Source organism: Dipodomys ordii, unplaced genomic scaffold (assembly GCF_000151885.1).
Source record: "Dipodomys ordii isolate 6190 unplaced genomic scaffold, Dord_2.0 Scaffold110, whole genome shotgun sequence".
Classification (NCBI taxonomy): Eukaryota; Metazoa; Chordata; class Mammalia; order Rodentia; family Heteromyidae; genus Dipodomys; species Dipodomys ordii.
The window spans coordinates 2790616-2803558 of record NW_012267326.1 but is presented as its reverse complement, the minus strand read 5'-3'; the positions used below and the strand labels follow the sequence as shown (position 1 = coordinate 2803558).

At 37.1% G+C, this 12943-nt stretch overlaps 1 protein-coding gene across 2 annotated transcripts in view; it reads right to left on the bottom strand.

The window, feature by feature from the left end:
- The window catches only part of Rbms3 (RNA binding motif, single stranded interacting protein 3), a 717266-nt gene that overhangs the window by 119783 nt on the left and 584540 nt on the right, over window positions 1-12943 (bottom strand). For both annotated transcript variants that reach the window (XM_013028502.1, XM_013028503.1), the window contains exon 7: window positions 1223-1329. In XM_013028502.1, coding sequence (XP_012883956.1) covers window positions 1223-1329 — 107 coding nt within the window. The remainder of the gene's footprint in view (window positions 1-1222; window positions 1330-12943) is intronic.

The following is a 12943-nucleotide window of genomic DNA, read 5'->3' as shown; positions in this document are numbered from 1 at the left end:
TCATTAAAGCTAAGGGCCTTACTGGAGTCTTGGGATTTGAGGTGCTGGTCTATGACTCAAAGATATGTCCAGTCATCAGGCATCTTATCCAAACAAACGTGGAAGTCAAACGAGTCTTTCTCCATTAGGGATATTTTGTATGGCAGATTTGGTGAGTGAGGCAGTGAAGATGGCTGCTGGTGCATAAAACTCCATGCTTGAGGATACATGCACCATTTCCCCTCCCCAGCCTCTTTTCAAAGCAAACTGTGGAGAATGTGAAAACTCATTTTTTTTCCTATTAGCTTCTGATGGTCTTTGAGATTCCTGCTTTTCACACCATGAAGTAATGAGTTATGGATTATACAGTACTTGAATGTAACTATGCACTTTAAGAGGAGTTTTGAGACCCATGTGGAAACACTCAAAACAGATGACAATCAGAAAATGGAAAAGGGCTAAAGAACTAGCCAAAAAAAATGCCATCCTCCTTGCCTTTTTACAACTGTTGTCAATGTGAAAGTATGAAATGCTGCCTCAAGAACAGCACTTCTTACACGATAATTGGGTGAAGTGGGTTCTTTGACTAGAAATACTAAATAAAGCTTGCTTGTTGAAATTATGGCTTTGATACAAAATGGCACTTACTCATGTCATTCACACTTCCATACTACTTCACAAAGGATGTACAAACTTGTGGATGTCCAGACACCATTCTTTGTTTAACAAAAAAGAAGTAACCAAAAAGAATCCATTTGTAAGTATCACTGGATTCATAAGCATTCCCTTCTGTCAGTTTGTGTTAGGAAACTTAAATGCTTCTCCTTTAACTCACTGTGAAATTCAGAAAGCTGTTTTTATCATTCATAAATGCATATAGTGCAAGTAACATTCAACTTTCAATACTGATTTTCTTTCAATACTATATTTTCTTTATATGTATGATGCCTTATTTTATGTCCATTATTGCATAATGACAGATCCATTTTTGGTGGATTAACTTTTCTGTGAGTTCCTTTTGGGTGCAACTTTGATTAAAAACAGAAAACTGAGGTTGAATTGTTAAGTCTTGTTTTCCTTCTTATGTAATTTCATCCTGGCTTGCTCATTTGATTCTTATTCTTATTTCATTTTGTTTTCTAGAAGACATAAGTTTATCCAGGCTCCAAATGTCTGCTCTGGCAAGCCTTTGAGAAAAGTCTGCTGCCAAAATTTTGAGCAAAATTTCTCAGTCTGAACTCACCTCTCCTTCTCTGGGCCATGGCCTTCCATTCTGGGTGTATTTGCTTTGATTCTGTCTTTTCTTTTGTCCTCCATCAGCGAATTTGCACAGCAAAGGCTCACTTGGAGCTGGGAAGATAAAAACCAATTCCACATCAGCAAATCCCCCTTAGATTATTTGACACACAGTAATTCTTTGTAAGGAACATCTTTTGAAGTAACATCTCAGTTCTGAAGAGTTATTTGGCCCCTTTTTAATCTCAACTTAGTTGGCTGCTGTTCTAGCTGGGCTTCAAAAAAGTACTGGCAGACCATAAAAGAGTATAATAAATATTGTTGAAGCAGAATATGAACTTTTCTTAGACGAGGCAAGCAAGCATGTGTTCTAGCAGTGAAGTTAGAGACAGGCTCATAATCAGTACTTACTTTCAAAGCAACTGTTCCTGCACTACAGAAACTGAAAGATTCAAGTTTGGAAAGGGATACTTGGCAGTTTGTTTCTAAAAAGGGAGAGATTTGGCTAAATTGCCACCAAATTAGCTTTATTTCCTCATTAATCCTTTGCAGTTTCAAAAAGGCTAGAAACTGACCTTCCACCCAACCCTTTCCACCCCAATTTTCCAGTAAAGCCTACTCAGAATCCCAGAGAGAACAATTACTAGAATATTAAGTGAACATATATGAGAAAATATAGCCAATGTAATGGAGCAGCTCCCTGGGGAAGTCGGTCTTTCAGCTCCCCTCCCTAGGATTTTCTCTAATCTTTAAACAACTTAGTTCTCTCCTGGTGGTGTTCTAACTTCTAATGAGAAGCCTGTATAATGGACTGCCTTTCCTCAGCTCCCAGGAATGATTTGCATAAAGAAATATATAATGCATTTTTCTCAAGACACGATGCAGATACTGCCTAGGGGGCTGAGATCTAGGTCTATTTCCATTGTGGGGAAGGAGATGCTACTGTGTTCTAGAAACCAAGTCGCTTAGACCCCTGAGCTCTGCAAGATGGCAATTTGGAGTGGATAAGTCTCTATTTTGCTCAGTGCTGGCCATGAATCAATTGATTTTTCTTCTACTAATTTTTGCTCCCTGGTAGAGGGGCAACAATACAAATCTTAGGTTCTGGTAGTGAAAGGAGATGACTAGAATTCATGAGTCATGAACCACCATGGAAGACTCCATGTCATTAATAAATTTACTTCCTGGGAATAAGTAGCCAGACTAAAAATGACAACAAAAATGACAACAAAAAACTCCAACAAGGCAATATTATACTTTGATAATTGGTGGCACATACCTGGAAAAGAAAGTCATACTGGTTTATCAAACTTGGTATACACATTACAACAACCATGGAAAAGGTTAGTTTGTTCGTTTATTGGAAGAAACACAATATTATTTTGTTAAGTTTACAATCTGAAAAACAAAACTAGTCATCTCTGCTCATCAATTGGGAAAATGTGCCCAAGCCATGTGTCAGTGGTTTATACCTATAATCCTTGCTATCCAAGTCTGAGATCTAAGGATCACTTCAAAGCCAGCCCAGGCAGGAAAGTCTATGAGACTTACACGGGCAAGATAATGAGTACATTTCTTATCAAGCATTGTCTATGAGATTCTTATCTCCAGTTAACTATCAAAAAGCTGGAAATAGAGCTGTGGCTCAAGTGGTAGAGCACTTGAGGGTAAAATTTTGAGCGGAAAAAATGCAAAGGCAGCACCCAGGCCCAGAGTTAAGAAAAAAAATGTCCAGCTATCAATTAACTGTAGTAGTAGATAGATGTTTTTAGCTTTGGCTGGGTCCTCACTTTATGCCAGGAAATGTTGTACAGTTCCCTTACTCTTATCTTTGTTCTGATTTGTATGTGATTGCCTGGGCCAAAGGAATGCTAGTAAATGTTTGAACTATCTTTAAATACCAGGCTTCTTCCTCCGTGTAGCTATGTAGGCATTCCCAGGCTCCACTGCTGGAGGATAAGAAGCAGATGGACAAGAGTCATTCCTAATATCCCATCCAAGGCCATTCCCCGGTGACCCAATGGTCAGCACAATCCCCAGGCCTGTAAGTATGCATCTGAGAGCAGCAGCAGTGCAAAACCATCCTGTAGTCTTCCACGTATGTTCAGGTGACAGCATTTCACAAATGTATAAACTGAAGAAATCTTTATTGCTTTGTGTCATTAAGATTTTGAAATGGATAGCACCATTGTCTTAAGAAACAATTCATACAATTGATCATATCCACTCTTCTCTGTTCCTACCCCTAAATAGCATTAGCTCAATTCAGTGAAGCCAAAAGTCATTATAGAACATTCATTGTCTCCAAAATCAGCAGTGGGGAAAAAATACAGGCAAACAGGTATCTACAAATAAGTGTACTCAAATAGGTAACTGTAAACTAGTATTGAAAAAGAGAATTTGGCTTTCCAAGACAGTATACTGTCCAAACCTTCTTTGTGTTGGGATAGTACTGTGCTCCTAATGCACGGCATTGTGCTCTCATCTGGCTTTTTCACTAAAGACTGGGATTCCACCATTTAAACCATAGCTTTTCTCCTGACTTTTTGCTGGTCAAGGAGGTAGTTGTCTCTTAGATTTGTCTGCATGGGCCTCAGATCTCAGCCTCTTGAATAGCTAAGATTATGGGCGTGAACCATCAGTGCCTGTCTTCAATTGTGTTTTAGTTAAGTGTGAATATTTTATGGTGTGTGATTTTTAAAAAATTTACTTAAAAGTGATGTACAGAGGGGTTACAGTTACATAATTCAGGTAATGAGTACATTTCTTTTTGAATCGTGTTACCCACTCCCTTGATCTCTTCCAGCTTGTCTCTTCCCATATCACCCCCCCCCAAGTTGTATGGTTCATTTATAACATAGTGTCTAGTGAATTTCACTGCTGTGCTTCCCCTGCCCCTTGCTAAATCAGATAGATTTATATTCAAGATATAAGGTACAGAAATTAAATACAGTGACAAAAGAAAATAAGACAAAGAAAAAAGGAAAAAAACATGCAAATAGCATAATAATAATAAAAAACTTCTTGCTTCCATTTTTGAGGTTCATTTCAATAAACATCACTTTATATGATCACATGCATCAAAGGAGGATTTTCTTAGGAGAGGATCACAAGAGCTCAATAACTATGTGAATAATTTTTCAAATTACACTTTATTATAGAAAAATATCTGTTTCTAAAAAAAAAAGAAAAATATCTGTTTCTAAAAACACATGTAAAGTTTGGTACTATGGGCAGTTTCAGGAATTTACTGGGGTCTTCAACATCCTATGAAAATGAAGGAACTAATGCATACAAAGAGCATTAATTCTTGCCTAGCTAAACAGAAATGCCTTTTAAGTGTGTGCTCTAATGAGCAGCTAAGTTCCTTGCCTTTGTGAAACTACAGTAATCACTAGACTGTATCCTAGAATGTATGATGATGGTTGGTACCTTTCCACGAGCCTTTATTCCAGAAGGCTAAAATACAATCATTGTGTCCTGATACTTGACAAGTAAGAATACTTTTTGCAATATTTCAAAATGGAATATTTATATACTATGTAAATCATTTCTCTCTGCAGATCATTTTCTCTCTTGGCATCTTGAAGATTTGAGGTACAGCCATCCATTAAATGGGATGTCATGCTAACATGTGGGTTCATCACTGGCAGAATTACAAATTTCTCAGAAAAGGCAAACAAATCTAGAAGCACCTTACATTTCACACTCCAGTGAAACTAGATTCAACTTTCTGGGGGAGGAGGCCTGTGTCAAGAAAATTTTTAGCACATACTAATTCACACACATGCACAACCACCCCCTACAAATACATACAATTTCATTGTGTTGACTGATACAGAATTAAAAGCAAAAATAAATACCAAAGACCACTATCCAAGGAAAGAACATTTTGTGTGTGGTAATAACTGAGGTTATTCATTGGTACTAATGACTAAAGTTTCTCCAAGAATTCTACTTTCATAATCCTCAAACTAATTCATGAGGTAGCTAGTATTTTTCTCTGTTTCATAAGTGAGGAGAACTTCTCAGATTTAAGTGCCTTGCTGGAAACCCAGGTAGCAATAAGCCATTAAGTTCCCAGTCTTCAGGGAAGACTAGCATTTTATCTGCTCAGAAGCATCCTTATATCTCTGTGCATTACATTCCAAAAACTGAATAGGCTCATATAAGAACTTCTATCTGTTAACAGAGTCATGTTTTCATATCTTACAGTTCAAGACTGAAAGGTCATCAGTGGCCTAGTTCATCATAGGAAAGAATGTGATTGTCCTTTTGCATGTACAGTGTTTGGGAGAGAAATACTCTGTCACTCTTTTTCCTAGCCTTCATCTCACTTTTCCCGTAATATCATAAGCCTTTGGCTACTAACCTTATATTTGTATTATAAGTCAGCTTGCTTGTTTTGTTCCTAAATCTTTCCTGATAATTTCCAGCATTTTTATTTTGCTTTTGGTAGCAATACACTTTTTCCATAGAAAACACTGTTATTTCCCAAAGTTTGAATCCATGTTTCCTGAAAAGCCTCCCATTGAGAACTGATGGCTCTGATCTAATCAATGGATGTATCTCTTGATGGATTATTGGGAGTGGGGCCTACCTGGAGGAATTAAGTTGCTGAAGTATATCCTGGAAAGACACACCTAATTACCTAATTCCTTGTCTTAACCTTCTCTCTCTGCTTCTAATCTACTATGAAATGAATAATTTTGATCCACTACACCCTCTTAATTATACATGTTTTTGTTGTTGTTAGTTGAGGGGCTTGAATTCAGGGCCTTGGTTCTGTTCAGAAGCTCAAGGTTAGTGCTCTACCACATTGAGCCAAACCCCACTACCAGTTTTTTGAGTGGATAATTTGAGATGAGAGTCTCACAAGGATTTTTTTTTGCCCCAGCTGGCTTCAAACCATGATCCTCAAATCTCAGCTTTCTGAGTAGCTAAGATTACAAGCGTGAGCCATACACACCCTCCTTCAACATGCTCCAGCTCCATCTCCAACCCCTGCATTTTGTAGGTCAGATCCAGACTGACCTATACTCATTTCAATATGCCAGATAAAAGTTGAATACTGGTGAAGGGCTATGAAGGGAAGCTTATTATACTGTGTAGGCAGCTCTAGGAAGAGAAAAGGTAGTATTTTCACTCAGCTCCCCAGACATTTGACTTATTGTTAAGTAGGAGGAAGAACTGGGAAGAGGTGAGAGGTATGCATAAAAAGTCCTGGTCACAGATGTATTACTGTGGTTAAAGGTGGCCTTTGTCAATCACAGGTGGTCTATCAGCTCATTGTCTCAGGATCAGAGTCATTGACATTTGGAAGGTGGTCTAGTTCTACCTGGATTCCACGATGGCTGCATAATGAAAGATAGAACTTTGTCCCGTCTTGGTTCATTCATAGGTCCAAGAGGGAGTCGATGCTCATTGGCAGAGGCAGTTGTTAACCACCATTTTGTTCTACGTTTCATCAAGACCCAGAAACAACATAGCCAGCCAGGCATGGACTAGAACTTCTGAAATCCTGAAACAAAATTACACTTTTTTCTTTTTAAGCTTTTTATGTCATGAATTTGAGCACGGCACTGATATGTCTAGCTAACATGAAGTTATAAGTGCAATCTCTCCTTAAGTTATTTAAATCATACTTTTTGTTCTTTGTATTTCATGAGTCATACTTCCTGTTCTCTATTGAGTAGTTTTGCTTGTTGCCCCTAATACTGATGCTTGAAGGTAGACAGAACACTCTTTCTAATAATATATAGAATAAAATAAAGTTGCTCATATATTTGTAGCCTTATTTGGGTAGACTAATTTATATCTACTTAATAGTCTATCTGGTTTGAGGTCCATCTCCTTAACTTACTAGCTGTAAGAAACTGGATGAGTTATTTTTTCAAAACTTTTCTGTAACTGACTCATTGTTCTCATGTATAGGACGATGGTAACAATGTTAAATAGCACTGTTGTTAAAATTACAGGACTTAATGAATCCAAAAGGCCAAGAAGGCTGTATACAGCATAAATTAATACAAAACCCATTCCATCTGCAACAGTCTGTAGCTCATCATCTGTGTTAGCCAGTTCCCAAGCTGACCTTCCTCAGTGTTGGGGTTCAGAGTGGACCTTATTTCCATCAGTGATGCTTCATCGTAATTCCAGGGACACAAGGAAAAGATGTGTGAATGGAGACAAGATAGAAAAAACTGCTCTGATGGAGGTAGGTTAGCTATTGGGAAAGAATGCTGAAATTGACCACCCCTACTAGACATGACCTTGGAGACATCATTTAGTTCTCTGTCCTTCCTAGTACCTCTCATGGATTCTTCTCCTTGGGCAATTAGTGGTCAGCTTGTGGTTAGGACTTCTCCCGAGGGCAGAAGAACTCCATGACAGTTCTAACCAAAGTGAAGTACATGTTTGTGGAACCCCTTTTGTCCTTAGCCTGAATTTTGTCCAACAAACTGATACTTAAAGCTTCCTGCATATACATTGAATCTCATGTACATACATAAAACCATGGGATGGCAACCTTGTACATGTGCAGATTCCTACCAGATATCTGCCAAGTCATGATCTTTCATTTCCCTAAGATCAGCACACTCTGATTACCATGAACTCCTTCTACACTCCAAATCCTAGAAAATAAAATTCTTAACCTCGTGTTTTGCTCTTGAGCAATCTAGCCCAGGCCTACCTATCATTGCTCTTCATATAGCTCAGGCCTACCATTGTTCTTTCTTTCTATTAAACTCCTTGCTTTGCCATTGTACATTTGTGTGGGTGCCTTCATTCATGTCTTTGTGGGAGATATCAAGAACCTGGGATCTCCACCTTAGCCACCATCCTCTGGTAGCAATACTATGTGAATGTACCCATACTTCTCTTAATAGTAAAATATAACATTGATGGATATGAACTTTTACTGAACTTACAAATGAATGACAAAATAATGGTGATAACAAATGGGTAATAATCATTATGAATATAATCAGAAAGATACAGGAACTACCCAGTAGAGGCAATTGTAGTTTAATCTGAACTAGTGATATAACCTCACTGTGTTCCTTTGGAACCTCAAAGCCAAGTTCTGGTGCTGATTCAGGATATGGCCTAGTGCTGATGTGATTGCTTTATGACTGACCAGCTGGCAACTAAACTGAAGGAAGAATACATCTTTATTGTTAAATATGAACTTCTCTGAATAGGAGATGATTTTAGGAACACAGAAATACTGTATTGCCTGCAATTTCCATATTGCAGAATTATGGTGCCAATTAATTCTGCTTAGTCTTTTTTAACAGTAGTTAAGACGGAGACTAAATGAAGAAGAGGCCTTTGTGGAAGTGAGAGGTTGTTATAAGCCACAGTTTACAATGTATTAGAAGATATTATAGTCTATCATGCAAATGCATAGTATTTAAAATATAATTATAACAATGCAGGGCAATAAAGTATCATAGTAATTATGAAGGAGTAATTACTGTTTGCTAGCCTAGTTGAGTATTTCTAGTTTTCCAAACCATATATTAAACACTGAAATCCAATATGTAAACACACACAGTGATCTAACAGATTCCAGGATTTGTCAGTTTGAACAAACAAATAATACAGCAAAGATTGTTGCTCAGGTATTTATTTTGATTTACTCTTTAAAACTTAAAATACTTACATTCTGGAAGGTTGTCCTCTGACATGGGCCTCTAATATATCTGCATGAGGTTTAGAAGGAAATATGTACCTTTCCCCCCACAATTTCACTATACATGACACATATAACTTTTCTACAGTTGAAAGCATCATGCTCACTTAGCTTGTTTACTTAGCTTTTACTCTACCTATCCAGACATGACTCTAGTCAAGCTTTTTGATGGTTGTTTTGGAGGTGTAATCTCAAGGACTTTTCTGCTTAGACTAGCTTCTAACCACAATCCTCCACATTTCAGCCTCCTGAGTAGGTAAGATTGCAGGTATAGCCACCACTCCCTGATTGACAGATACATATATATTTGTAGATGCAAAACTATCAAACTCTAGATTGAATTTAAAATTTGCATTGTAAAAATTGTCTCTTACTACACAAAATTAATATAGTTTAGATTTAGAAAACCTTTCGTATATGGTAAAGGTTACATATCCTTTTTAATCATAACATCTTTACCATAAGATTTTTATAAAGTATAATATAATAGGTAAGCGCTAATAATTTGGATAGTTATTAGTTCATCCTGAGGAAATAAGGTTTAAGTAGTTTTTAAGATGACTTCATAATCTTGGGATGGAGCAAAACAGAATTAGTATTCATTAAAATATTGTTGTAGTGATTCTTTGGTCACAGGTTAAGATTTGAATTGAAAACTAAGCAACCAATGAGATCTTTCAAATGCTTTAAAAGAATAAACAGATATATGGCTAATACGATAGGTGTCAAACCCATGTTAACTTTTGTCACTTAAGCCAAAATTGGCAAGGGAATATAAATAAGAAATATGGAAAAAATTAATAGTATATTTCAAGAAAATAATAGCTTGCACATTTGTTCCTAATTTGATCGCCTATAATAGATCACTGTTTTTATGTAGTTTCATACATAATTCTCTACTATGAAAAATAGTCTTACATGAAAAAAAAAGTCCCACAGAGATGAAAAAGAAAACAGATAACCATTATTTGCCTACAAATAAGATGGACCAAATCACTTTCTGAGAAATTGTATTACAGCTGCAATAATAATCTTAGGATCATGTCTCTATTTTAAGAATGAAAACACATTAATAATTTGGATTTTTAAGAATATTTTTTCTTCTCTTTCTTTCCTTCTTTCCTTTTCTTTCTTTCTCTCTTTTTCTCCCTCTCTCCTTCCCGCCCCTCTTCCCTCTTTATTTCACTGTTTCTCTTCTTTTCTGTCTCTCCCTCTCCCTCCTTCCTTAACTTCCTCCCTCTCTCCCCCCCCCCCCCCCCCCCCGCCTCTTTTTTCTTTTCTTTTGCTATTACTGTTGTGTGTGGACCTCTTGCTCTCACCTGGCTTTTTTACCCAAGGCTGGAACACTTGAGCTACATCTCCACTCTGTCTTTTTGCTGGCTAATTAGAGATAAGAGCCTGGGGTTGGGAAGGTGGCTCTGTGGTAGATTGCTTGCCTAGCATGCATGAGGCCCTGGGTTTGATTCCTCAGCACCATATAAGCAGAAAAAGTTGGAAGTGGTGTTGTGGCTCTAGTGGTAGAGTGTGAGCCATGAGCTGAAAAGCTGAGAGACAGCTCCTACGCCCAGAATTCAGGCACCATGACCGACAAAAAAATAATAAATAAATAAAAAGAGCCTCTCTGGTTTGTCTACCCAGGCTGGTTTCAAACCTCAATTCTCAGATTCACCTTCCTGAGTATGTAGGATTATAGGCCCAAGGCATGAGTACTCCACTGATGATTCTCTTCTTATCTGAAAGGATGGTTTTGAAGAAAATATATACCCCATAAGGTATAAACAGTAATATTATTGTTTCAAATAGAGAAAATTGATGTCTCAAGTAGATAAAACACAAAATACTCACCAGGCACAGCAGGGCTCAATAAAAATAATACTTTGACCCAGAAAATGGAAAGTATCAGCATGTACAAGAAACACCAATTGATTTAAGAACCACATATTAGCAACATTATGGAGTGAAAGGCAATATATCAACAAAAAATTTCTAAGATGAATATTCTTGAAAAATAGCAGTCGACTTATTGAACAAAACAGACCATTCCAGTCCTGCCTCCATTTTCGTTCCCAGGCACTATCCTCAGCTTGAGCAGTTATTTGAGCTCTGCTTGTCACATTTCTAGATAAATATAGAAGATGGAATTTTTTATTTGTGATACAAAAAAAGAAAATCATAGCTATAATCTTTAGTGGACACATACTTTTCATACTAAAAAAACATATAAATAAATGGATGGAATGAATACCTGTATAAAGTTAGTAAATCCCAAGTATTCAAGAGTTGAATAAAAAATGTTTCTCTCTTTTTATGATGCCTCCTAGGAAACTGTATAAATGTATGTCTACTCATCCATCTTTTATAATTGTCTTTATAATTTCAAAGAAAGCAACATTATTTCACAGGTATGTTTTAATTATATGTAGAGTTTTTGCACATTTGCACACACAATCATTTTGAATGCTTATCAATACTGTAGTCTAATTAGATGTGCTACAACTTATAAATGTTTATCATTAAATTTTCATCATAGCTGGGCTCTGGTACTCATGCCTATAATCCTAGCTAAGTAGGAGGCTGAGATCTGAGAATCATAATTCAAAGGCAGCTAGAGCAGAAATGTCCTGGAGTGTCTTATCTTGAATTAACCAGCAAAAACCTGGGAGTGATGGTGAGACTCAAGTGGGAGTGGAGAGAGACTCAAGTGAGGTAAGGTTCTGAGTTCAAGCTCTCGTGCCAGCACAATTTTTTCTATCGTGCATTTTCTTGTTCTCTGTTGTTGGGAGAACTTGATTTCATTGAAATCAGAAGCCAAGCCCTACCCACCTGTGCACAGTGTCTATTCTAGTGGTCTCATGTGATGGACAGAAATACACACTTCATTTTCTGATTAACAGAATTCAAAATAAATGTAGTCAGATAGGCAAAATCTTCTTAAGATCACTCCTATAATGGAACTTGAAAGAATTGGAAGATAGAGCACAGCAAGGGATTCCAAAATGTTTGTATATAAATCAACCAGCTTACTTAAAAAAATTAAAAATATTCACCATTCTAAACACAGCAGTAATTCTAAATTTCACACAGAACTCATGTTAAATGCACGAATAAAGAACAGATGAAGTGGAGAAAGGTAGGGAAGAATCTTAAACTACAAAATGGGGATTCTTTCTGTTTTCTCTCCTCACCCCTCCCCTTCTCTCTTTTCCTCCCTTCTCCTGTCCTCTCCCTTCCCTTCCCCTCCCCTCCCTTTTCTCTCACCTCCCTTCCCCTCTCCTCCCTTCTCCTTTCTTTTCCATCTATCTTTTTGTGCCAGTAAGGGAGGTGGGGGTGGACCCATAGTTTGGGTACTGTCCCTGATCTTTTTGCTCAAGGTTTGAGACCAGCTTCACTTGTAGATTTTTGGTGGTTAATTTGGAGACAAGAATGTCATAAATGTCATGAAACACGGTCCTCAGATTTCAGCCTTCTGCTTAGTGAGAATTGCAAGCATGAGCCACCAGTACCCAGCACAGATGATCACCTAATAAGGAAGCAAGCACATATGAACCTCCAAACTACATTCAAGTGTCATGAAAACAAACAAACAAAATACCCAAACATCTCAATTTCCTCCATGCTTTCTAAACATGCACTTCTTATGCTACAGACTGAAAGAATTCCCACAATGGACTAAACTGAGCTCATAGAAATAGAAAGAATTTCCATTTCCAAGTGAAAGCTATGTATTAAGTAAGAGGTATGAGTCAATAAGGTATCAGCTAGGAGAACTTTACCTTTAGTAAGTGAACTTTTACAAAGGCAAGGAGTTAGGACTGAAGATTTTCAAAATCAAGGTACTGAAATTGTGAGAATTTGAAGAGTATTCTCATATAACCTATAATATAAATTTAACCCAGTTTCCCATAAACTGTGTGTTTTCAAAGAGACATTAAAAACCATCTAAGCTGTAAACAGCTATGGGTAAATCAATGCAAGGAATTATTTTTAAAAAATGACTTGGGAACCTAGCCTATAAAGGATTTTTAAATG